Here is a 25,998-nt window from a genome sequence, read left to right as displayed (position 1 = left end):
AGAGTCCAGTAAACAAGGCTTAAGAGAGCTTAAGAGGTGTTGCACAGCGGTTCAGGTATATGCGTTTATGCATATATGTTCCATCTTCAGAATGTAACCCTTGTGCACATAACTGTGTACCCAGTGTGTACCCACGCGTAGATTGCATACAACTTACAAATACATAAGAGAAAAAATCCCAAACTGATTTCTCATTTTCCTTTATTGTGTATAAATGCTTCATGTATTAACACTATCAGCATGCCAGGTGATAGCTGAAAAACATGATAAGTTGATTATCATCTGATCACTCCTTAGTTTCTTGGATGTTGGTGCTTTGCTTTGGGTAATCAGGATACCTCTTCAGGTGTTAATGAGCAGAGCTGTGTGTTGAGCAGCATATTCAGGCTTCTTCAGAGACACAAAGCTCAATATTCAGCTGTGGATTGGGCATTTTGTTACTACTGTTGTATATTGAATAAACTTGTTCCCAAAGCATTTCCTCCTATTTTGTATTCTGAAAAACACTTGAGAGCAGCTAATGAGAAATAAATCAACATCGCAGTATAATTCCAGAAGCTAAAAAATTGCAAGTAGCCCAAAAATGAAAAATTGGACTGCAGTGTTAATGCAGCATCTTCGAAAGCTCTCTTTAAAAAATGCATTCAGGCTGCCTGCTAGGAGGCAAGTGCAGATGGGCCAGCAAGGGTGTTGCATAGTGTTTGGGCAGACATGGCCAAGGGATGCATCTCAATCTTTAGCCAAGGGGAGGGAGTTCTTCTTGCCGCTTTTTACATTTACTCTGCAAATACACAGAGATGGTTATTTTCCAGACAGGGTGGCACTGTGCAGCTTTTGCAGAGCACAATATGCTGAAGCAAATGTTCCAAAGATTAGAATGGATGTAGTCCCCTCACTTTAATTTTATTCAAAAGTTGAATATACAGTTGTATTAAGAATGCACCAACCATTCAAAACGTGCTATATAATTCTAATCAAAATAATAAATAAAATCTCATGCATCTCTAAATTACGACACCAGAGCAAAATACTCAGTACTTTTCTTTATGGTCAGGACTGTTTGTATTTTCTTTCTACCACCTCCACTCTAGTGGTTTTAAGAGATTCTGGGTGTTTTAAATACCCCTGTGTGAATAGTATTGTTTCAAGGGCAAAAATTCTGGCACCCAGCACACTAGCTTTCCCATCCATTTGACGGATAGAGGCTGGATAATTTCCCTAGATAACAGGAGGCTTTCTTCAGGGACATATGCAAAGGATATTGCTCCTGATTTGCTGTTCTTGCTCGTAAGCATATAATACAATTTTAAATCATTTTTATGGAGAGCATTTTGCTTTCCATACCACATGTTCAGATAGACTAGAATTTGAACAAGAATGTTGCTCAACGTTTTCTTGTAAGTCCTGTGGTACTGGAACTAGTCTGTTTCAAAAATGCTTTTGTGATTATCGTCTCCCCCCCACCCTTCCCTGGAATTGATTTTCTTGCCTTTGTAAAAACAAGAATAGAGAAGCAGTTTGTGGATTTTAATGATGCCCCGTTTCTTCAGTTCACCTTATTCTGTCATATTTTAGCAGCTCACTTTTCACTAGCTGCATGAGATCTTTCTAGTAACATCTGCCAAGGTTTCCTGTACCTCGTGGGATGCACTTCATATTCAGTTCACCTCACTTTCACCCTTCCTTGCCAATTCCTTGCCATTTAAAAGTTGGCCATATGGGTGGAGAGGGCTCTTACATCTCTGACAAGGATTTAAGACTGAAGTGTATTCTTGCTCTCTCTTTTACTTCAGGCACAAAATCCCTGGTATATTCACAGACATTAGTCCACCTTTGGAGGTGTTTCTAAATAAAAGATGCATACCTAAAATATTTGAATTCCTGGAGTAGGTGTAATTTAGATTACTAATATTGGCAAGAGCCTAAATAAACTGAAACTTGAGATGAAGTGTTCAGAATTGGCCCCAAAATACTGTATATCCGCTCCCGCACGCTTAATGTCATCTCTGCACCGTTATTCCTAACCCATAATTTATAACCAGTTTGAAGTTGAATAATATGGACACAGAAGCAACTAAATGTGGTCAAGAGATGCAGTTTGCATTCCCACATTCCTTTCCTGAACCCATAAGGCTTAGACAGGGTAGGGGCCACTAGGGGCGCATTGGAAGATGGCCGACAATACCATCTCTCCGACCCACATTTTTCTCTCATTGATGGCAACTAATCTGTCTTACACAACAATGAGTGTTATTGGATAGTCTTCAGCTTGAAAAGACATCTCTCTCTGTTTGATGGAACAGGGAACTGCATATAACTAGGTTTTAAAGATAAATCCTCTTCTGCATTTACATTTCAAAATGGAAATGAAAGCATGTTTTTAACAGGAGGGAAGCTGCTTGAATTTCAAGAGTGACTCTGATAGGAACATGTGCAAAGCAGTCACTGACTATTTTAGGGACGTAATTGAAGACAGCCTTGTCCCCTTGAAGATACTTTTGTCTGTTGCAATTGCGAGGACTAATATTTCTTTTCATTCCTAGCCTTTTTTTGCATTTGCAAATGAAGAGAAGTTTTCTGAAAATGGCTGGCTGGTCTACAATCCTATGGTTGAATACAGGAGACAGGTAAGTCTTTTCTTTACCACAGCATCTGCAGAGCTGTTTCTCTGTGTGACATTTTGTTTATACTGTGGGGTTGAATCAGGTTAAATGAACAGAAAAATAGGATACAGAGAAACTTTTTAAGTTACAAAACATTTGAATCTGACTCATGAAATAGTTTCTGACAGGTGTGATGTTGAACCATCTCTGGGGTGTTATGGGAAGGGTTGTACTGGTGGGGGACATGTCATCCTCCTTCTGGGGGTAGTTTGTCCACCTTTGGTCCCCACTCTGCATTCAGCTCTCACCTGTGGCTACTGGAAGCTGCCAGTATGTGACCACACCCTGGGAAATGTCGTTAACTGGCTGGCTAAACTAGGTGAGAGTAGCTGATGGGTCTCAAACCCTCAGTGACTTAGGGACTTCCCCTGCACATGAAGACAGGCTCCTGCAGATTGAGTGGACGAGACCGTTAGTGGGTCCAATGGTCAAGAACGCAGTTACTTCACGTGATGTAGAGGGAAGTGAGGGGCAGGTGGGGCTCGTCAACCTGGGAAGGTACCCATTTATCGGAAGGAAGACTTTGATCCTAAACATCTGCTGCCTTAAGGCTATACTCCTTTGTGAGAAAGGCTTTGGGAGTAAACCCAAAGGAAAAGTCCTTACCCACTGCCTTTTCTTCAGGAGAAGAAAAGACTAAGGAACAAACCCTACACAAATTCAAAGTGGAGTCTCGATAACACAGTTGGATGGCATCTTGTATGCCTCCTTCCAGCAATTCCTGCAGCCAAACTGGTGCCACATGTATTGCTCAGCAAGGCCAAGAGGGAGGCCTTATCATCTGGCAGCCCAGGAACTCCATACAGTGGTGCCTCGCAAGACGAAAATAATTCGTTCCGTGAGTCTTTTCGTCTTGCGAAGCACGGTCCGTCGCAACTGCGCCTCTTCAAGCGGCTTTAAAAAAAAAGCGCAAGACGTTTTCTTCTTGTGAAGCAAGCCCATAGGGAAATTCGTCTAGCGAAGCAACGCAAAACCGAAAAACCCTTTCGTCTAGCGAGTTTTTCGTCTTGCGAGGCATTCGTCTTGCGGGGCACCACTGTACAATCTGCCACAGAGAAGTCAGTTTGGTGCTACGAATGCAGCAGAAACAATGTAGGAGGCAGCAGTTAAGGAGTTACTCTTCGGCCACAGCAGGTGCTGTGATTTTCCACCCGTTTGACTTCACCCCCAGAGGTGCACTCCATTGTCTCTTGAGACGACAACAACAACTGGCATCCTATATTGAATCCAGAAGAAAAATATTTTTTAGTAAAGCATTCAGTTCTTAATGGAATTCACTGTATAGGTGTGTAGGCGTTTTTTCCTAGCCTTGGGATTTTTAAAAAACCTTTAGTTAGACATTTCTGACATTACTGATCTTTACAGATCATGCACCCAGCTTTTTTGCTGCTTTTATTCCACATAATTCAAAACGATTTGTGCAGTTAGGGCACAATTTAAGTGGCCTCTTCTGTGCACATCATTTCAAAATACCACACTTCAGTTTAAAAAGAGAAAATGACAAGATGAAAAATTGGTTCAAGTAAGATGCATCCAATTTAACCTCAGAACAATCCCAAAGCCTCATTTCATACTGCATTGTGAGAATTACAAACATAGATTTAAAAAAGTTGAATGCATGTTAATATAAATCATAACTCTCACGGATTTTTTTCCTCTTGTAATTTTTCTGATGGAATATGGAGTATTCAGATTCAAGAATCTATCTGTATGGTCCTAGGTTAGAGATCCAGATCTTAAGAAAAGGTGAAAAAATATTCAAAAGCCCACATAAATCCCAGTTTGCATGCAAGTGCAGATGGGGAGCTAGTCATCCTTTCTCAATAATATGGTGGGCTTTGGGGGTCGTCCTCCAACATCCTGTTAGGTCAGCAGACTCCTTGCAGAAATTAATTGTATAATTTGAACACAGAACCTGCCTTCAACTTCATTGACCCTTAAACACAAGTAATGGATATTTGGGAGTTATAATGGTGAAAAGAGGTTGTAGAAGGAAGCTTCCTTTCAGCTGCTTTCCATTGCCATTTTTGGTACCATTTTTGGTTTACATTTTAATTACTGATTTTTCTGTAGGACAAATACCTTCTGACAGAGCAAATTCCAATCACTTCTGTTTTTTTGTCAAACTCCAGAGAAGAAAAAGGCTCTAAGGTTCCTCACTGTTTTTATAATTTTTAAGATACAGAGAACACCCTATCAGCTGCGTCTGCTCACATGTGAGCCTTTATCTTCTTCACATCTCCTGTTCTGATGTTTAGAGCTATCCATGGTAAATTGGTAGGTTGTTGCCACCCTGTGGCCATAATAGCACACCAGTTATGTTCCTTGACGCATGCTTTTAAGCAGATACAAGAAGGTGAAACATAAATATTATCTCTTTTCTCTTTAAGCGTCTGCCCAATGAACAGTGGAGGATAACATTTCTCAATGAGCATTATGCACTTTGTGACACTTACCCATCCCTCTTGGTAGTGCCATATAATGCCACAGATGAGGATCTCAAGAAGGTTTCTGCTTTCAGGTCCCGAGGTAGAATTCCTGTAAGTGATTTCATCTATCACTTGTTTTTTGAAGTTGAGAATTGCTGAGCAAATGAGTATTGGAAAACAGAAACCTGTTTGTGTATTTCAAAGCAGGAAGAGAGCTATTATAAAATGCCTCTAAGTTGCTAACTATTCTTGTCCGCTTATGATCTTACATTTAAATAACCTCAGCATTTTCTAAAGTGAGACTATTGTATAATTGACTAGATAACTTAATTGTAAAAGTGAATGATATCTTAAAAGTTGTTATCTAGTCTTGAGCAAAATTAAAGGCTTCAATTTGAAAAAGAAAAAAAGGGGAAATTAATTAATTCCCTTGTGAACTTCAGTCGAGCTCTTGTCGGTATTTGGAACACTCCTGTTATCTTCCTTGTATGAGTGAAGGATTCTAGCTTTGAACTGGTTGTTGTTGAACGCATTTTCAGAACTATTAACTTCCCATCCTCGACTGCGGTGCCCTTTCAAAAGTTACCTTATTATCTTAGCATGCACTTCCATTCTTTGGAAAGGACTTCCATGATTGGCTTCACCCATATACCTGCAGGCCTCTCAATATCACATGAGTGCTGTGAGATGAATCCACAGAAATATGCTTTCTGTGGTGCTCATGTAATATTAAAAGGGTGTCTAACATTAATTCCAGACTTGCTTAGAGAATTGAACTTCAGCAGATGCAAAGTACATTTTCTTCCAATTTTTCTGCAATTGGGCTCCAACTGTATTTCTGTGCCACAGGTGTTGTCATGGATCCATCCCGAGAACCAAGCCGTTATCACGCGCTCTAGCCAGCCACTTGTTGGTATGAGTGGCAAAAGAAACAAAGATGATGAAAGGTATCTAGAGCTCATCAGGGAAACAAATGGCCAGCTCTCCAAACTGACTATTTATGATGCAAGACCCAGTGTTAATGCTGTAGCCAATAAGGTAAGTGAATGTCTTCATAGCACCACTATAACAGTAGCTAAAGAGCCTTTTATTTGCAGTGTATTTTGTAGATATTAGAAATAGCTGCTACTTCAGAATGCTCTCTGGATTTGTCATTTGTAAATGGCATCATATTCTGCACAGTCATTTTTCGTGATTGACCGGAATGTTATCATTTTGTGTCAGCCGCAGAATCTGCTTCAAGTAAGCCTTTGTGGTAGGAGTTCAAGTTCCTCCTAACAAGATTTAAACTTGGCAGGCGGGGGATGGGCATGGCATCTCCAGATCTGGTTTATTTTAAACCATTCTGCCCTGCTTCTGTTAACTGTAAACCCTGTGTGACTTAAAAATAACTGAAAAATGTATGGGCAATAAAATGCAACCGGAAGGAATGCTAAAATTCCAATAAACCCAGCAGGAAACCACAAATAAAAAAATTAGCTAGTTTAATCCACTTTGCCCAAATGCTTTGATTGAAAAGGGAGTACCAAAGGTGAGCAGGTTAGGACTCCCTAATGGGTAAGAATTGGAGTAGTGCCTTGCCAGCAGATCTGAATGGATGGGTAGGTTCATAGAGGAAATGATAAGCATACAAATGCATTCTCTTGGTTTTGTGTGTCTGCTTCTTCATGTGCAACTTCTATGATATCCAGGACTGCGTCTGGCAGCTCTCTCCTTAGTCTAAGAAGAACAGTGTTTCTGACCTTTTAAACTTTGGAAACAGTGGGGGAATTGCTTTAAATGGAGAAAAATGCAAAATTTGGAAATTGTTTATGATAAGTCTAGTGGTTGCATTCCTTCCCTCCTGCACTCTGGCTATTCTCTTTGCTTTGTTATTTCTCGACCCACACCCCAGGATTACTCAGCCCCTCCCACAGCTAAATTTAACTGTCTCCTTTTGCTCCAGACAGACAGGGCCTAGATAGGCTTCTGCAGCCTAACATACTACGTAGCGTTGGTTAAAAAAAGAAGCACTTGCTTTTCCTTAGTTAAAAGAACTTGGCTAAACTTTGCTCTGCTTTGGGAAATGTGATGACAGCAAATGCCTTGGAAAGTCTGTTCAGAGTTTCCATAACTCCTCAGGGGTGCGTACTTTTCGTCTCTTTACTAGCCCTTGCCATGGAGCAGATTTAGCAACTAAATTATGAAGACTGTTTTCTTTGTAGTGCCATTTGCTTATTTTTAAGTTGTGCTTGGCCAAAAAAAAAAAAAAAAAAGTTATTAGGATGCCAAAGCTTGAACTGGAAAGATTTTATTAGAAGAAAGGAGGCTTTAAAATGGAATTAGAAGGCCCTGGGGCTGTGATTAAAGCAATACTAATTGGTCAAATGCTTATGGTGCTGGAAACTAGCAAATTTGGACTGTGTTACATAATACCCACTTAGATGTTTGATGTTAAACATACTATTCTTGTGATAGAAAGAAATGCCTTTTGAACCATGTCCACTTACATAAACCCTTAGTAGTTCCTTCTTGCTCTGTGTACTGATACTTATTGATTCTATCTATTTGGTAAATAGATACTGCTGCTTAGTGGAAAGCTTTGAAATATATTATAAACTGTCTAAACTCAAATTTACTTTCTTTTTGGTGAGAATATGGTATGATGTAACCACTCTTTATTTTTTAAGTTGCCAATTGTTTTCCTTGGGGGGGGGGGGATATTGTAGTAATTGTGCAATGGAGGCTAAACACACACACTTCCTTTTTTGACTCTCAGGCAACTGGAGGAGGTTATGAAAGTGATGATGCATATGCCAATGCTGAGCTGGTTTTCCTAGATATTCATAATATTCATGTCATGCGGGAATCTTTGAAAAAGCTTAAGGACATTGTTTACCCTCATGTAGAGGAATCTCACTGGCTATCTAGCCTGGAGTCCACCCACTGGCTTGAACATATCAAGGTATGGATGAAAAAGAGCACTTGGCTCATTGTCATGGACTGGCTGGATGCAGAGAAGTGGTGGGGGGCACCAGCTGGGGAACCCCCAAGGGAATGGTGGTGGGATGACAATGTGTGGTAAGAGGGAGCAGACTGGGAGGAGGTGGTGTTGGAAGCTGAAGAGACAACAGGGTTTGGTGAGCAGGAAGAGGCTGGGGAAGAGAGTGGTTCAGACTCAGAGGCGGGAGAGGAGGGGGGCCAGGTGGCAGAGTGGAAGCAGGCAGCTGAAGAAGCCAAGGAGCCTCCCCCTCTTGCTGTGACCAGCTTCTCTCCCCCCTGGTCTCCCAGAACACAGAGAGAAATGAAGAGGGGGGACGCAATGAGAGACAAGGCAAAGGAGCCATAGGCTGCTGGGGAAGGAGGAACCTTAGAGAGCAGTCGGAAGGCCTTCAGTCCTTGCAAGTGCCTTATTGGGGCAAGACCTACTGGGAAACGTTGCTGTGATTGCTAGCCCTGCACTGTTTTGGTTACTTTGAATAATGGATTAGCTTCACTGACACTGGGTGCTTTTTTATTTTTATTGCTGACCTATGCCTGACACTTGTGCACTTATGCAGCACAGGATTGTGGTCTCAGTTTTTTAATTAGAACTTTAGTGTTACCTCAATTGTATTTTTGTTCCTTTCGCCAGCTTGTTTTAACAGGTGCTATTCAAGTAGCAGACAGAGTCTCCTCTGGAAAGAGTTCGGTTTTGGTACACTGCAGTGATGGTTGGGACCGTACAGCACAACTCACCTCTCTAGCTATGTTGATGTTGGACAGCTACTACCGGACGATTGTGGGCTTTCAAGTTTTGGTGCAGAAAGAATGGATAAGCTTTGGACACAAGTTTGCTTCGGTGAGAACAAATAAGAACCAAGCTGAAGGGTCAATGTGATAAGCCACTATCTGTCTGTCACAAGTTTCCTGTCTGTAATATGTGGGTGGCTAGTCAAACAGGATTATTGTATGGGTTTTTGCGAGAGTGCATTTGAAGCACTTTGAACATTAAAAAATGCTAAGCATTGTTGAGTTTGGTGCTCACACAGAACACCAAGCCAAAACATGAGTTTGGTGTGAAACACTGTCAATCTCAGGAGGTGGCAGGGAGAACAGACATAATCTGTGGGATTTCGGGTTTCATGCAAGTATGCCGCAATCATATGAGCCCCCATATGAGCACATGTGGGGTGTAAGTGCAACCACACATATCTCTTGGACAAGTGGACCTTCAAATTTTTTCCTAGCTGTGGTGTAACATTTGTCTAAGAGACTGAAATAATGAACTAGGAAGTTTCCAGTTCAAATATCTCCTCTGCCATGAGCTCTCTGTGTGTCCTTAGGCAAGTGCCACTTTCCCCCCTCCACACCTCCCCCCCCCCGCAATCTATAACAGACTGTCTTAGAAGTATTCAGACAGTCTTAAGCACCCCCACTGACCATCTGCAATATGTGGGTAATACCAATCTACCTCATAGGGTGCATTTAAGCTTTGTTGAGATATATGTAATGTCAGTGTTTATTTTTCTGATGCACAGCAAGGCAATTTTGGTGCGAGTTTTGGTGTGTAATTTTAAGGCATTATGTTTTGTGCTCTTTTGCTTTTACTATGGCTCTTTAATGATGAGTTCTGTTCAGCAGCCTATGCTTAAATGTGTTTTGCAGACTGCCTGACACTTGATTGGATATACTAAACTTGCTTTGACACTTGGAAGAATCAGTTCAGTTGCAGAGTCAGCCTATATCCTATGTGTCTTCCTCCAGGAACATTTTGATAGTGACATTTTTATACATGCGTTTGAAGTAGTGCTTCTCTGTGTGCAATATGGCCCAGGAAGACATTAGTTCACCACCTCTACTTAAAATTTAAGACTCTTGTGTGAAGCTTTAAAGTACAAAAACAATAAAATCCATTATAAATTAGTAATGAGATTAAAAGCATATTTGCAAGAGTAAAACAGTTTCACTAGCATTGTTGGTTTAACACTGATCTAAAGAATAGTGTTTTGTGTCAAGCAGTCATGTACACAAACTTAATTTACCTGTGTTCATTTACCATTAGGCCTTTATAGCAAACTTGGGCTGTCTATGTGTATGTGAGCAGATTTTCCCAGACCAAAGAGACATGGCTTCTAAATCTTTGCCCTAAGCAAAACCACATGGTTGTATAGGAGCATAACTGAAAATTTGGCAGCTAACTGCTGCTTCAATAATAAATTAATGTGCCCTTTGAAAACAACTCCAAGTCCATTTTAAAAGCCTTTGTTTGTGCCAACTAGTTTCAAGTTATTTGGCAAATGGGGCCACCTTTGAATAAATGAGCTGTCACTTTAGCAGTGTGTTGTTCAACATTTAGAAAGTGAAAAATGATTGGGCGGTTGTAACATGGGGGTGGTCCTGCAAGAATTGTAGATGATAGACTTATTGTCGTTCATATTAATGCTCCCCTTATTATCCATAATGTGGAAATGGGTAATGCTTGTAAAATGCATATTCTTAAACATAATAGGTTCACAGTTTTCTGTATAAAAATACTTGGGGTGCTAAACTGAGAGAAAACGCTCCAAATTAGGGACATAATCCAGCCAAGCTTGTGCTTTAACTCCCTCTTGAAATCAGTACAACTTAAAAGCCCATTGGTCTTTTAACTGTGGTAATTCAAGGACACAAACCAGCCAAAGTGTTCTGAGCCAGAGGACCAATGGAGGGCTCGTGGGAGTGGTTAGGTGCAGGGTTGCCAAAGAAAGGGTGCCACCTTTGGCTCAACACACAAAACAGTGCAACTATAAAATCATTGAGGTTTTATAAAGAGTGAACTTCATTCTGGACCATTAATTCTCATTTAAATTCACTGAAGAATAGTCAGCATTGAGTCAATCTTACATTTGCCACCGGCCATCTTGAGATTCCCAAGACAGAGTGAACTGACTCAAGTGAGGTTTGTGTGATTCTCATTTCAGAGAATTGGTCATGGAGACAAAAATCATGCTGATGCTGATAGGTCACCTATTTTCCTCCAGTTCATTGACTGTGTGTGGCAGATCTGTAAACAAGTAAGTTGTGTTGCCTAAGGCTAATGTAACGAATGTAATCCTGTCTGGTTATACCTAGTAAATTGACTGGGAGTTGTTCTCTAAGATGACCTGTGTGAGGTCATCCAGAGACTTTGGTATCACCAGTATGACAATGAACCCAGCTCTCTCTTGTTTCCTCTGACTAATTTTGGAGATGCAATGCAAGTTCTGACTCATTTGGGGGGGGCATGTGGGATCAATGAAGGTGAACAAACTGAATTTGTGGAAGGTAAAATTCCATTGATTATGGGTTTTGATGACTTTGAAGTAGCTGTTCAGCATGTTTTGCAACAGGATGCTCTTGAATCCATCTTTGCTTATGCGTGTTGAGATGTAGGAATGGCTAAGGGTATATTTTATCAGCCGCATCTGGTTTTCCAACTATCTGCTTTCTTGGGGAGTGTCAAACCTGGCAATAGTCTTTCATACTCCATTCAGCTCTTTTGTAGTGCACTTTATGTGGGGCTTCCTTTGAAGACCACCCAGAAACTTCAGTTAGTCAAGATGAAGCAAACATAGTTTGTTCCGGAGTTAGCAGGATGGAACATATTCTGCCAATGTTATGCCACTTTCACTGGCCAACAATTTGCTTTCAGGGAGCTGGTTTTGGCTTTTACATCCCTGGTCTTAGGTTGCCTGGAGTCTTGTGTTTTGTGCTTCTCTTTAAAACAGCATTTTTATAGGGAGGAATTCAGTGACACACTAAGGCAGTTGTTCTCTCAGGGCAAGCATTTTTTGGCTTGCCAGATGAACAACCCCACCCCCTGCCACTCCTTGCTCTGTGTGCTGTTCTGGGGGTTCCCCATACCCTCTTGAGCCAATGTGTGTGTGGGGGGGAGATAGAAGCCCTGTAGAACAAACAGCTTGTGTAGGCCTACTGTTGTTGGGACCCATTAGTTAAATCCCGCCTTCAGTATTATACAAGCTATTGTAAGCTGTGTTATCTCTGCATTGCAGAGTAAGGTGGGTTATAATTTTTGTAAATTAATTTCAAAGTAGTGCATGAAAAATATGTTGAAAAGGGGGAGAAATGGAAAATAAATAAATTAGACTTGTTACTGTTGCCATATGAAAGACACCTCTGTTATTCAAAAAGATAAAAGATAACTTGCTCTTGATTTCTCTTCCTCTTGTATTTAGTTCCCTACAGCTTTTGAATTCAATGACCAATTTTTGATTACAATTCTGGATCATTTGTACTCCTGCCGTTTTGGTACTTTCTTGTATAACTGCGACTCTGTGAGAGAGAAAGAGGTAAGTTAGTGCTCAGGTGATTTTGGACTGATTTCGGAAAGGATGTAAGACTTTGTGTATGTTTGTATTATGCTTCATGTTATATGCACCATTTCATGTTACTTGGGGTCTGTTATTCCAGTCATATCTTATCTCTAGGTCCATAAAAATCAATCTGAACTCAGAGTTAGCAATAGTGATCATGTAAGATGAAAGCTGCATGCCTTTAATAACTTTATTTAAAATTAAGCTCTTTGCATAGTTATATTTGGTTGCAGCAATGAATGGCTAAAATGAAGTTGGTGACAGAGAAATACTAGCATTAAAACATATTCATCGTTTACATGCAGTTAGAAAATGAAGAGGTTGCCACTTTGAAGGGCTACTTTTGAAGATGCTTTTTAGCAAAGATACTGTATATCTATCGCCTGTGTGATTCTAAGAGATAACAGCTGTATGAAATGTAAAAGCTGCATCACATTCTTCTACAGCATGCCAAGTGGTTTAAATTAATGCTGACACTTTCGTTTTCTTTGCAGAAACTGAGTGAAAAAACGTTATCTCTGTGGTCCCTGATCAACAGTGCAAAATCAAAGTATATCAATCCCTTTTATGCTAAAGAATTAAATCGTGTTCTTTATCCTGTAGCAAGCATGAGGCACTTGGAACTTTGGGTCAATTATTATATTAGGTGGAACCCGAGAATCAGGCATCAAGTAAGTTTATTATGATTATGATTATTTTAAAGTATTGGACAGATGCTGAAGTATTTGTAGCACTTTATAGATTTGTAACCTGTTTTCTCTCACTCCCCTTCAAAGTTGCATGAAAATAGGGAGCTACCTCATGCCACATCAAGCCACCAGTCTGTCTTGCTAACCGTTCTGTATCCTGCTTCTCTTCAAATCCTGCTTCTGCCTGGTGCAAACTAATGACTTCCTAAAAATCACTGCAAACCCCCCCCCCCGCCCACATGACCTGGGTTGCTGTGCGTAAGAGAAACCTGGTGGACAAGCAGCGGCAAGGACAGGCCCATCTGCTTCATCCAACCAAGCCTCTGTTACACATGCCAGGTCAAGTCCTCCATCCACGATCAAGTCATGGATCACAATGGTTTTATGGATCATTGACCTGGCATTGCACAGCAACACTTTCAGGTCATGTGGGTTTCCCTTGCTGATTCCAGTATCCTTCCGGTCAGGACCCAGACCCGGAAGCAGGTTTAGTTCTTAAGCAACGACTAAGCCTGCCTCCTTGGTAATGACACATCTGCATACACTTATGGCTGTTGCACCTCGAAAAGGACCCTTGTAGAGCTGGAAAAGTTGCAGAAAATGATTACATATTAAAGTATCACCCGTCCAGCTGCGCCTCCCAGCTGTCCCCGGAGCTTGCGAGGCCGGCAGCGAGGAGAAGCGCTCTTCTCCCCGCCGCCTGCCTTCAGATCAGGTCCGAGGACAGCGGGAAGACGCGCTGCGCCTCCCCACTGTCCCCGGAGCTTGCGGGGCTGGCAGCGGGGTCTCCCCGCTGTCAGCCTCCAAACCACTTTGGGAGACAGTGGGATGGCGGCGTTCCGCCTCCCTCTGTCCCCCGACCTTGTGGGGCTGGTGCTGGGGCTCTCCTGAAGCCTGGAGAGCGAGAGGGTGCGCACCAACCCCTCTCGCTCTCCAGGCTTCAGCGAAAGCCTGCATTCGCCCCATAGGACGCACACACATTTCCCCTTCATTTTTGGAAGGGAAAAAGTGTGTCCTATAGGGTGAAAAATACGGTAACAATGCTGGTGTTTAGATAGTAAAATTGTATGTTGTAGAAACCAAACACATGAGGAAATGGGGGTGGGATGTCCAAAAGAAACTTTAAAGGTTCAAAAATGTATAATGTTCTGGGAGATTTAGGGAGATTTAATAAAAATGATTTGGGGGAAAAAAGAAAGGAAAGGTGTTGTTATAGGCTACAACATTTGTAGCTGTTTGGGGGGGGACATGAATAAGGAGGGATGTGATGAGTATAAAAAGGTGCATGGTGTTGCGAAAGTGAGAAGGGAATCATCCAAGGAAGCTGAATGATGGGAGATTGAGGGACAGACAAGATAAAGTACTTCTCTCCACAGAATATACAGTTAGACTGTGGAATTCCCTCCCACAAGATGCAGTGAAGGCTGTCACCCTGTCACAAATTCAGGGAGAATGTAGCTCTTAGTAGCTATTAGCCATGAGGGCTATATTAAATCCAGTATCTGAGGCAGTGTGCCTCTGAAACTCAGTTGCTGGTGATCGCAAGCAGAAGTGTGCTGTTGCATTCATATCTTGCTTTTTGGGCTCCTCGTAGTTTGCGGGTTGGCCGCTATGAGAACGTAGATCGGCCCTGGACTGATTTAGCAGGACTTATATTCTCTGCTTCCCTGTTTTGGGGTAATACTGGAAGCCAGCCATAAGAACATTTATTTGGAAGTACGTGACATGGGAATGTGCTTGGGGTTGGGGAATTAGAAAGCTATAATGCAAGGTGAGTAATCCCCTTTTCTGCCTCAGTATTGAACCCCTTCTGGCTGCTCTTCAAGCATTCCGTATTTCTCTTCCTGGTTAACTACTGTGTAAAAGTCGATCTACTGAGGAGAAAAAGATGGGATACACTTGATACTTCTTAGCCTCAATATTTGGTACAACAGCTGGGAGCAAAGAGAGAAGAGAGCGTCTGTGTTTAACAAGCAGTCTTTATCAGCAATCCACTGGAAAGCAGCAGCAGCCTCAAGGCAGCGTTTTTCTGTACTGTGTCTCCAGTTGTGTTTACAGCATGCTGGGGGCTGGAAGAAAGCCAGGCAATGCGCTGTATGCCATTCAGAGTTGCAGACACTATAAATCCAGTGTGCCTGCTTTGAAGGTCTTTGCATGGATAGAAAAGAAATGCGTTCTAGAACATAAAAACACACCTGTAAATTAGTTTACTGGGAGAGAGATATGTAAAGTTGTTTCTTTTTAGCCACATACATAACCATAGCACTCGGAATGGGGACATTTAAATATTTTAGGGCAGGTGGTGCAGCCCAGTTCACTGGAATGACTGCCCAACCTCCACAAATGGCGTTAACTATCTGGTCTCGTTTGTGCTCTTCCTTGGCTTGATAGCAAGCAGATAAAGGGTTTGGGGAGGCATATTAATGCTGGACTTAGGCTCTGCTTTAAGAGATTTGTTATTGAAAGGGCCTAGGAAAGCAAAGTGCTTGGAGAAATTTCATGTATTGCCATTATTTGTATTAAGTGTGTGTGTGTGTGTGTGTGTGTGTGTGTGTGTGTAAGTAAATGTCACCCTGAAGAAAGATCTCATTGAAAGGTGGAATTCTGGTGTCATTCTCAACTACGATCGATCTAACCTGCTCTAAGGCTTATGCAGATCACCTTCCCCTCTCCTGCTGCAGGGCTAGGACTAGGAAGCCTGGAAACTTTTGCTTCTGCTCCTAGTCAACTACAGTTTGAAAAAGATATTTATTAACAGTTTTTAAGATATAACAAGAAAAAAGAAAAATAAACATACAAAATAAAAAAAACAGTTAAAAACACACATTAATTTTCAATAACATAACTTCCATACACTTATTTCCTCGGACCTCCATACAGTTTGTCATCTCATCCATACTAACAAACTGTGGTTAATTCACTATAGTTGATTTAAAACAAGTATTGCTTTCGGAACCATAGAGAACTAACTACAGGCTGTTATAAGAGGAGGGAAGAGAACAAATGAGGCGGCATCTTCCCATCCCCTGTTGCCTGGCAGCAACAATTACAACAGGCTGCAGCGGAGGAAGGAAGTGGGAATACTCTGCTGGCACAGCTGAGAGATGGACAGTGTTTGGCAACTTTTCTTGAACTTGTCCACCCGAGCCAGTCATTGCAACATTAGAATAACTTGTTCCTCAGTTTACTTATCTCCTCTCCCTGCCGCCCCATCTATTTTCCCTTTGTGTCTTGTCTTTTTAGATTGTAAGCCTCGGGGCACGTACTGCCTTTTTAAAAAAACTGATGTTGGAACCTTTACTGGTGAAAAACAAGATAAATAGTTGATGTTAACCATAGCTCTGAGTAGGTGGCGCAGCAAGCTACTCTTAACAAAAAGCAGAAGTTTTTGAATTCTTTCTTGAGCCCATTTGGGAGGGAAATGCATGAACCTGCTAAATCTTGCTAAAGCATAATATCTGAATGCAGCCAGTCATCTCTACACATATGGACTTGAAGATGGAGGTCTTGGATCTGATTTAGCTATCAAATCTTGTTTTATTCTGTATCTTCAGCGAAGTCCAAATAACATATTTTAAAATCTTTCAACTGTGTCTAGCAGCCAAATCCAGTGGAACAGCGTTACATGGAGCTACTGGCATTGCGCGATGACTACGTGAGACGACTAGAAGAACTGCAAATTGCGAACAACCCCAGATTTCCCAATTCCTCCTCATCTTCTTCACAGATGATGTCGCACGTGCAAACTCACTTTTGAAGGAGACTGGTTGGATTATTTTCTTTGAACATTGTTATAAGTGGTGCTTATTCTGATGTATTGGACAAGAGGAAAACATTGGTGCCTTATGTAGAGTTTTTTCCTAAAATCTTTGTCCCTATAGGAGAGGATTTGAGCACAAGTGGGCTTTTAAAAATAGATTTATGTGCCTTTCACAAACTTTTGCCTGGGAAAAATGTCATCCAACTAGCAGTTATAATATCTTTAAAGGTGTTTTTTCCCCTCCTACTGCAATCCAAATAGATATAGCTAACGCTTTCAATAATAGCCATCATCTTTTTTTAAAGACAGTATGAATTCATTTTTGTCTATAGGCTCTCCTGCTCAGACTTAAAATGCATGTTTAAGTTCATATATTGAGCAAAGTGCCATTGATGCCAATGAGAAATTTGCTGAATCATATGCACATGTAAGAAGCCTGTGGTGTAAGAAGCAAAGTTGTTAAGGGCACATGCTCTTGAGGATCAATTACTGTGTGGACTAGTTTTATAAGGTTTCTTACACTGAAAACTTATTTCAGTGATAGTGGTAAGCTATCATGACTTAAATTTGTGCCTATTCAGAGCAGCAGCCTTATGAGATGGAACATAATGTGTGAGCTTGTATAACTTGTTCCCATAATAAATTAGTATTTTTCTCAAATATATTAAACAATATGCAGAAAATAGGGAGTGCACTGAAAATATTTAAATGTTGCAGATCACTCGGTTTGCTGTCTGCCTTCATGTCAGTTTTTTGTTAAATTTTATAATTCCTTTCAGGAATCATTTAAAAACATTACAAGCACTTGTGAAGTCAGCACAGACTTGATATTTTAATCCACATTTTATTTAGGATAAACAGTTTATTAAGTGATATTTGGTCAGTTCAGAATATCTTGAAGAACAGGATTTGTGAAGAACTGTTTGCAGCTAACGTGACTTATTTTCAACATATTTGACACTTTGAGGGTGTTTGTCTACCATTTGTAAATTATTATATGTGTAATTTTTGATCTACAAAATGTAAGGTGGCAAGGATATCCTAGGAATAATTTGTAAATTAATTTGAAATGTTTGGAGTATTCTTTTCTTTGTAAAGTGTAAATATTTTCGGTTTCAAAGACTGAAGACAAAGTCCATAAAATACTATAAATTTATTAGTTTTAGAGGACATTGGGATATTTTAGAAATAGTATATTTTCATTAAAAGAAAAGCAGAGCACATTAATACGGTTAATAGTATACTGATAAATTTGCACTACTTCTTCAGGGATAGACTGAAGTACTAGTAATAAATTCCACTAGTTGATGCATGATTTATTTCCTTCCACTTGATACCTGTCCTCTAAATTTCACACACCTTTGATTCTTTTGTCTTTATCTCATTGCACATGTACATGGCTTGTTGTTTTCTGTAAGGGTAACAAATCTGAGATGAACTGCATAACTTGAATTACAAGGAAACTCGCGTATCCCATCAGCCTATTCTAAATGACCGAGCATAAAACTCTGAAAAACTATGCAGACTGATATAATTGCCTTTTGTTTGCCTGCAGTTTTTAAGCATCTCATTTTTCACGGGAACCCTTAAAACATCATGTATGTTTCATACTGTCTAGTGTGGATTAATTGCTATATTGCTTGTTTTTACTAAGTAAAACACTACACGCTCAACTAGGGGGTGGGGGGATGCGGCAAAGCGGGGAGTATTGTAAAACAGATTTAAATACATTTGCCTTCTCCTTATATGCATACCATTGATTGATGTTTCTACCACCACAGGTGATGCTGTGTCCTGAATTTTAGAGAATTTAATGTTTGGGAAAGTATAACTTGATTTTTTAATACCTGCTTAAGTCATATGAAATAAAAAAGCTGAACATTTCTTTATGCCTCTTTTCTGGGTAGCAAACAGCCCAATCCTATACACCATTCCTAGGGGCCCACACTGTACGGAACAGAATTTATTGAACCATCTCCAAGGAAGGTCTGAAGGGTGGTGATAAAGAAGAGGCCTTCTCTGTAGCAGCCCCAGTTTATAGACTGCTCTTCCCAGGTGCCTTGGCCCTCCCCACCTTACGAAGAACTGGAACTCCAAACTTCCATTCTTCCAAAGGCTTTAATGCTTAATCAGATCAGTACATTAGACAAACTACAGGTTACAAGGTTCAGAACGTACACCAGATGTAATATACATGGCTAAGTGCAACCTTAATACGTTGATCTAACAAGCCAGGGGTCAGCCCCACAAACAACCCAGAGATGCATTTTAAATAAAAGGACACATTCTACTCATGTAAAAACACACTGATTCCCAGACGGTCCGCGGGCCGGATTGAGAAGGCGATTGGGCCGCATTCGGCCCCCGGGCCTTAGATTGCCTACCCCTGTAACAAGCAGTACAACCTTCTGTACCTTTCTTTTGGAGTGTGGGGCAGAGTGTTTGCGCGACAAGAAGCTGGAGTTCTGGGACTGGGCGCTCCTTCACTTGGGCTGTGTCTGCAAGGTTGCTCATGCTGGCTCTGACATATCTCTGGAGGTGGGGTCAGGATCAGATTTACTGCTAGTTGCCTCCCCAGAAGGAGTTGTCTCACGGAAAGGAGCAGGCAGTCTCCCATCTATCCATTTCTAGGGAACCACTAAGAGTATACTCTCAGGTTGCCACCCTCCACATCTCCCTCGGAGAGGGCCCATGGAGAAGGACCTTGGATGGCTAACGCATGGTCCAGATTGGTTCATATGGGGAGATGTAGTCCTTGAGGCATTGGGGTTCTGAGCCACAAGGCTTTATAGGTCAAAACCATGTTTCTTGCTATAACATTAATGATCACCAAGCTTTGTAAGTTTAAAAGTTACAGCTATATTGGGCATTCTTAATTTGGTTAGTGGCTTGCTGAATTGACGGTGGACTGTGAAATGGGCTAGTATATTAGAAATTTGATTTTTAAGTGCCTGAATTCATTTTGAAGATGCAAGCCACCTTCATCAAACAGTTAAGCGCATGTGATTAGCAGCTGTGAGTGCTGTTTATTTTTAGCATATGCGTTTCCTTTCTGCTCTGCCACATGTAAAGGAGGGAGGATGTTACAAAATCTAAGGGGTTCAGTGCTGGTGAGAGGTACATTACCTGTTTTTTCACTAATAGTATTGTGGTGAGGAGTGCTCTTATTTTAAATCAAGGATTGGTAGCTCCCAAGAGCCTTGACAGATGGATCTTCTGTATTAGCTTCAGCATCTCAGGCAGAGAACATCAACAAACTACCTGGGGATTCTGATGGTCCTTTGTGATTTCCACTATAACTGGTTAGCAAATTCAGGAAATCTTATGAAATGGTAATCTCCCTCCCCCTCCTAATCTGCACCTTTCTTATCCCCTTTATACTTTCAGTTTAGTGCAGTGATGCTAAACCAACCACCTGGTAAGACCCTTATTGGAGAACTCCCTCTGCTTGCCAAAGTCTGAGGCGCACACTACATATTATAAATCATGGAATTGTTGAGTTGGAAAGGGACCCTCTAGTAGTCTAGACCAGCCCCTCAATGCAGGAATATGCAGCCCTATACAGGGATAACCTGCAACCCTGGCATTAATAGCAAAGTAGACCTAACATAAATGGAATTACCTGGCAAAAGCAAGTTCACACCTCTCATTGAGTTTCTATACACATATACACAGTGCTTTTTTCTGGGGGGGACGGACGAAGGGGTTCGCATACCCCTAAACATTTTGTGAATCTAAGTTTGGCCTCATTGAGGGGCAGTATTTCAAGATGAGTAGGGTGTACCTCTAAACATATTTTTTAGAAAATAGGAGGATCGTTTATTGATATATTTTGGAAATCGTTTATGTTCTTATGCAGCAGCATTGTTTTATACTTTCTCCAATGTCAACCAATCATAGTGCAAAGCAGTCGTGTCCTGTGTTATAAAGCAAGTACTGCTGGGTTGTGCCTCTTCGTTTCCCAATGGTTTTCTTACCGATAAATAAAAAATCCGGCGTGGCAATTTTCATTCTGAAAGTGTGCCCCAGAGAGGGGAATTTAAAAAAAAGTTTTAGAACCGCTGCCTTGAGAGAAATTTAAGGAAACCTCTCTCTTGCTCAAATTTCCATTTCACCACAAACAGGGTGGAGATTTCGAGAGTCCCATTTGCACAGCAATTGTCATCCGCCGATTTAAAAGGCATAAGGGAATAAAGGGGGGGGGGCCTAAAATGGGACGAATTAAAAGCGAGGGTGGCGGGAACCCATCCCAATGGGACAGAAAAGCGAGAACAAGGATCTGCCGTTCCAATCATGATCATGGCCAGAGGAAAAACACCCGAGAAGCAGCAGGCAGACACGTCGAAGCAGGGGGTGGGGGTGGGGAATGGATTCCAACGGGTCTACTCCGAGTAGGGACTGCGCGCAGCCGGCGCGGGGACACACAAGCGCCGCGTGAACGGGGCTGAAATCTCGACGGCGGCCGCGGCACATTGTTCCCCCCTCATGGGAACGCTCCGTCGGCTGGCTCCGCCCGACCCGCCCTTTTCTACCCCCACCCCTCAGCTCAGGGAAGGATCGCAGCCTCAGCCGCCTCAGCAACCGCCTCTCGTGCTCCTGCCGCGGAGGCCTGTGGGTAGGGAGCCCGCCGCGCGCTGCCTCGGCGGCCGCCTCCGCCAGGTGACAGTTGGCTTCCCGGCTGCCACCGCCGCCGCCTCCTTGCTTCTCCTCACGAGCCAGGCCGGGAAGCGAGGACGGAGAGCAGGAAGCCCCCGCTGCCCGCTCGCCCGCGGCCGCACTCCACGGCCACCGGCAACATGGACGGCAGGGCGGCGGCGGCGGCGGCCGAGAGCGGAGCGGGACCCGCCGGCCCGCTCAGGAGACCCACGCGCCTGGCGTCGGTGACCGGGCCCGGGGCGGCCGCGGCGGCGGCGGCTGCAGCGACTGGGGCGGCCTCGTCCTCGAGCGCCTCCGGGTCTCGCCAGCCGAGTGTGGAGACGCTGGACAGGTGAGGGCGGGAGGGTCGGGCCCCGAGAGGAGGCGGCGGGGGTGGCAGCGCCGCCGCTTTGTGCTCGCCGGCTGCCTTCTCATCACGCTCCGGGGGATTGGCTTGTGTGTTGTCGGAGGGAGGGGAAAGCCGCTCCCTATTCCTGGTGTCCCTTTCGTTATAAGAGCATCGGTTGACGAGAGAGAAGGGGTGGGGGGATGGGGTGGGTACGTGGGTGCACGCGTGCAAAGGTGTCTGTGTATATGTCTGCATGTTTATATACGTGTGCATTTATATGGATATGTGCGCATATACGTACGTGTGTATGCATATATGTACGTGTGTATGCCTGTGTGTGTGTGTGTGTGCGTGTGCATGTTGTTCGGATGCCTGATTATCTTCTTCCAAAGCAACTACTCTATTACCAACTTAAGAATGGAAAGTGTAAAGCCTGTGGTCAACAACAGAGGTTTAAAGACTCTCTCAAAAAAAAATGCAACTGACAGTTGGGAAACACTGGCCTGCAAGCGCTCCAATGGGAGAGCAGCCTTTTCCAAAGGTGCCCATGGGCTTTGAAGACGCTTGAAGTCAGGACGAAAGGTGCCAAGAGGAAGGCGCGTTTGGCAAACCCTCACCATGATCAACTCCCACCCGGAAACTTATGTCCCTGCTTTGAAAGGACGTGTGGATGCAGAACTGGCCTCCATAGCAGTGGTGTAGCGTGGGGGGTGCAGGGGGGCCCGGCCGCACCGGGCGCAACATCTGGGGGTTAGGGTTAGGGGGCACAAATCCATGGGTTAGGGGGCGCAAATCCACGGGTTAGGGGGCGCAAATTACTTGCCTTGCCCCAGGTGCTGACAACCCACGCTACGCCACTGCTCCATTGTCACTTACAGACTCATCCTTAAAACCATGTTCATGGAAGAGAATCTTACTCAGCTACAAGCAATTGCCAGAGAAGAAGAAAAAGAAGATCTCTGTATACTATACATGTATTTTTACATTTTTATACAGTCATACCTCGGGTAAATGTGCTTCAGGTTGAGCGTTTTCAGGTTACGCTCTGCAGCGACCCGGAAGTAACGGAGCGCGTTACTTCCGGGTTTCGCCATTCTTGCATGCGCAGACACTCAAAATGATGTCACACGCATGCACAGAAGCGACGAATCACGACACGCACAGTCGCGGGTTGCGTTCGCCTTCAGGATGCGAACGGGGCTCCTGAACGGATCCCGTTCTCATCCAGAGGTACCACTGTATTGTAATCTGCCCTGTGATCCTTGGATGGAGGGTGGTATAGAAATAAATAATAATAAGTGTAATATATATAATATAGAGAGAGTGTGTATTTGTGTGTGTATACTATATATGTATACTATATGCATGTATGCACCTATGTCTGTGTATGTCTGTATATATGTATAGGTATAGTTGTTGGCATCTGTCTGTTTCGGAAGGCAGTGGAAGAGTGTGCCTTTGAGGGTGAAGTTGAATAGTTGGAGAGTTACAGTGCCTGCTCTGCCAGTAGAGTCCGATACAGGAGAGATATGTTTTGTTGCAGCTGGGGCAGATGAAGTTTTACTGCTACAGGTGCACCATGGCATTTCTTCTCTCTGTGCTTTTGCCAGTGGTCATTCCTCCTCTGGTCACTGCTGTGGATACACAATGTGACTAGATGCCTACCTCCACAAGATGATTGTGTCCTTCAATGAAAACGTGCATCAATGTCCAGTATGACAGCTTCTGACGCCTTCTCTGAAAAGAGCAATGTGAAACAGGGCTGTGTTCTCGCCCCAATTCTCTTTGGCACATTCTTCTCCCTGTTGCTCATATGCCTTCAGCTGAAGACAGGGTGCACATCCATTCCAGGAGTGGCAGGGGCCAAGAAAAAAGTGTGGTGGGTCCTTATGTTTGCAGATAACAGCCTTGACAGCACACTCCAAGGAAGCGCTACAGAGTCTCATCAAATGTTTTGCCAAAGCCCACATAGAATTTGTGTGTGTGTGTATGTGTGGTTGTGGATATACACATGAAAATAGCCAAACTTGACACATCCTGCTTTGTGGAGGCTAGTGATAAATGCACCCTCCTGCTTTTTATGAGATTGAATGAGAGAAGTGAGCTAATGGTAGACCCTCCTTCATTAGAGGTTTTTTAGCAGAGGTTGGGTAGCCATCTGTCATGGATGCTTTAGTTCCTGCATTGCAAGGGGTTGGACTAGATGACCCTTGGGGTCCCTTCCAACTTTACAGTTTTATGCTTCTATAATCAGGCCCAGAAGGACTTTAGAAGAGCTCTCCTGAGCAGCTGATAGTGGTTTCAAGGGATCCGGTGCTATTCCAACTTCCACATGAGTCTCTCCACTAAATAACCTATTAATTTCAAAAGCTGGTCATCACTTTGGTGGGAATTGTGCAGGCACCAGTGTTGTGGCATGCACTCCCTGCTGACATACCAGAGGATTCATATGTAGCAATATGAATTAAAAGGCTGTTTCTCTGATTTCTTGAACTGATCCTCCTGTTTTAATTGCTGTTATAATTGATCTGCTGTTTTAATGGGATTGTTTGATTGTTTATTTTAATTGCTGTGTACTTTTAATTATTCTTTATCTTAACGGTATTGTGTAGTTGGTTCTTATGCTTTATAAACTGCCTAGAAGTCATTTGGAAGTTTACTATTAAAAATAATAGTTAAATGATACAATGTTTAGTACATGTATTAATCACTATTGGGTATGATGATATTAAATGGTGTATCCTATAAACTAGTGCAATATAGTGACAAGGAACTGAGCTGCCAACCCTGAAGTCCCCAGTTTAAATGCTGCCTCTGCTATGGACTTATTATTAGGCAGCCTTAGGCAAACTGCTGTCCCTCCATCTCCCCTTTCCTCACAACTCCCCTCCAAATAGTGTCATTTATTTATATAACAATATTGACGTACATGGTGTTGTTATTTTTTTTTAAAAAATGGCTTAAGTCCCAAACCCAAGGGACTTACTCTAAAATAGACATTGAGAAGCAACACAGGAAGGGCTAAATAGAGGTGGAGTAGACAGAGAAGAGGAGATGTGCCTTGGGAAGTGTTCTTAGGACCAAATAGAGAGGCCTGGAGGGCCACTTTTGGCATGCAGGCATGAGGTCCCACACACCTGAGGCATAGGCACTAGGGGATGAGGGAGCAGAAAGGAAGTGGGGAGTGGTGTGTGAGTTCTCCATAAAATTTATAATTTGAAAAATTTCCATTGGGTAACTTGTATCAGAATATTTTCAAATTGCATCAGAAAATTTTTCTAATCCAGACTGATCTAATTTAATATGTGTAATTTAGTTGTATTTTTTAATTGAGCTAACAGAAAGTATCCCAAGTTTTTTAAAAATTGTCCATATCCCAGAAGTATTTAACCTCTCACAATGTGTCACATACTTACTAGGGACAATCACCTGAGAAACAAATACAACCTTGACATTTTGCTCAGCTTGCTTAATATATTTGCATTCATTGTTACTAATGAACCAATGAGACATATTTTTTAAAAAAGAGAAATAAAGTTCAGGGAAAAATCCACCCCACATCAGCCTCATGAATTTGAAATTTGATTTCCCCAGTTCTAGTACAACTCTCAACAACATTGACTCATTTATATAACCTGCCCTTTATTGTGGACTTTCATTAGGTTGAGGAAAGTTTGTTTTCCATAGAATAAGTTACTGAAAATACATTGTCTCCATTCCTTTCAATATTTCACTAGCTGAAACTGGTTGTAGCATATCTCAAATTCCCACATCACTTCCCAGAATCTGGCAGTCTTCTCAGTTTTTGATGCCAAACCACTTCAGGCTGTTTCAGGAAATTGCTTTTGTGTTTTTCCTGAGTGTTTAGGCATTCTTGAAGAAAGAACCTCTTGCTAAGACTTAATGGGTCATCCAGTTAAAATTCTGGGATTTGCTAACCCTAAAAACCTACTTGGTCTATAATCTGTATGCTTCTAGTTACAAATGTTCATGCTTAAACAGATATCAGTTTTCTCCTCTTGTTGTCCAGTTATTTTTTCAAGTCAGAAGACTTTCCTAGTATTATTCTTTGCACAGTTTGTTTTTGTTAATTGTTTTTGTCTGCTCAATAGAAAAATTAACTAATGTTTTAAAATACCATATTTTTCGCCCTATAGGAT

The 25,998-nt window shown here is 42.3% G+C and overlaps 2 protein-coding genes across 6 annotated transcripts in view; both read left to right on the top strand.

Annotated features, from left to right (window-relative positions):
- Window positions 1–18,738, top strand: part of MTM1 (myotubularin 1) — a 39,731-nt gene extending 20,993 nt beyond the window's left edge. The window contains exons 7-15 of one of the 2 annotated variants that reach the window (XM_081179024.1): window positions 2,544–2,627; window positions 5,054–5,203; window positions 5,942–6,130; window positions 7,851–8,036; window positions 8,706–8,912; window positions 11,014–11,106; window positions 12,268–12,381; window positions 12,900–13,076; window positions 16,693–18,738. In XM_081179024.1, coding sequence (XP_081035150.1) covers window positions 2,544–2,627; window positions 5,054–5,203; window positions 5,942–6,130; window positions 7,851–8,036; window positions 8,706–8,912; window positions 11,014–11,106; window positions 12,268–12,381; window positions 12,900–13,076; window positions 16,693–16,851 — 1,359 coding nt within the window. In that variant the 3' untranslated portion in view covers window positions 16,852–18,738. The remainder of the gene's footprint in view (window positions 1–2,543; window positions 2,628–5,053; window positions 5,204–5,941; window positions 6,131–7,850; window positions 8,037–8,705; window positions 8,913–11,013; window positions 11,107–12,267; window positions 12,382–12,899; window positions 13,077–16,692) is intronic. The other variant, XM_081179023.1, reaches the window with a different exon arrangement.
- A 2,473-nt stretch (window positions 18,739–21,211) lies between these two features.
- Window positions 21,212–25,998, top strand: part of MTMR1 (myotubularin related protein 1) — a 53,706-nt gene continuing 48,919 nt past the window's right edge. For 3 of the 4 annotated variants that reach the window (XM_081179016.1, XM_081179014.1, XM_081179013.1), the window contains exon 1: window positions 21,213–21,841. In XM_081179016.1, the coding sequence (XP_081035142.1) occupies window positions 21,651–21,841 (191 nt within the window). In that variant the 5' untranslated portion in view covers window positions 21,213–21,650. Of the gene's footprint in view, window positions 21,842–25,998 lie in introns of all 4 variants that reach the window. The other variant, XM_081179015.1, reaches the window with a different exon arrangement.

This window comes from Podarcis bocagei (assembly GCF_964188305.1).
Source record: "Podarcis bocagei genome assembly, chromosome: Z".
Taxonomy (NCBI): Eukaryota; Metazoa; Chordata; class Lepidosauria; order Squamata; family Lacertidae; genus Podarcis; species Podarcis bocagei.
This window is presented reverse-complemented; position numbering and strand designations above follow the sequence as displayed.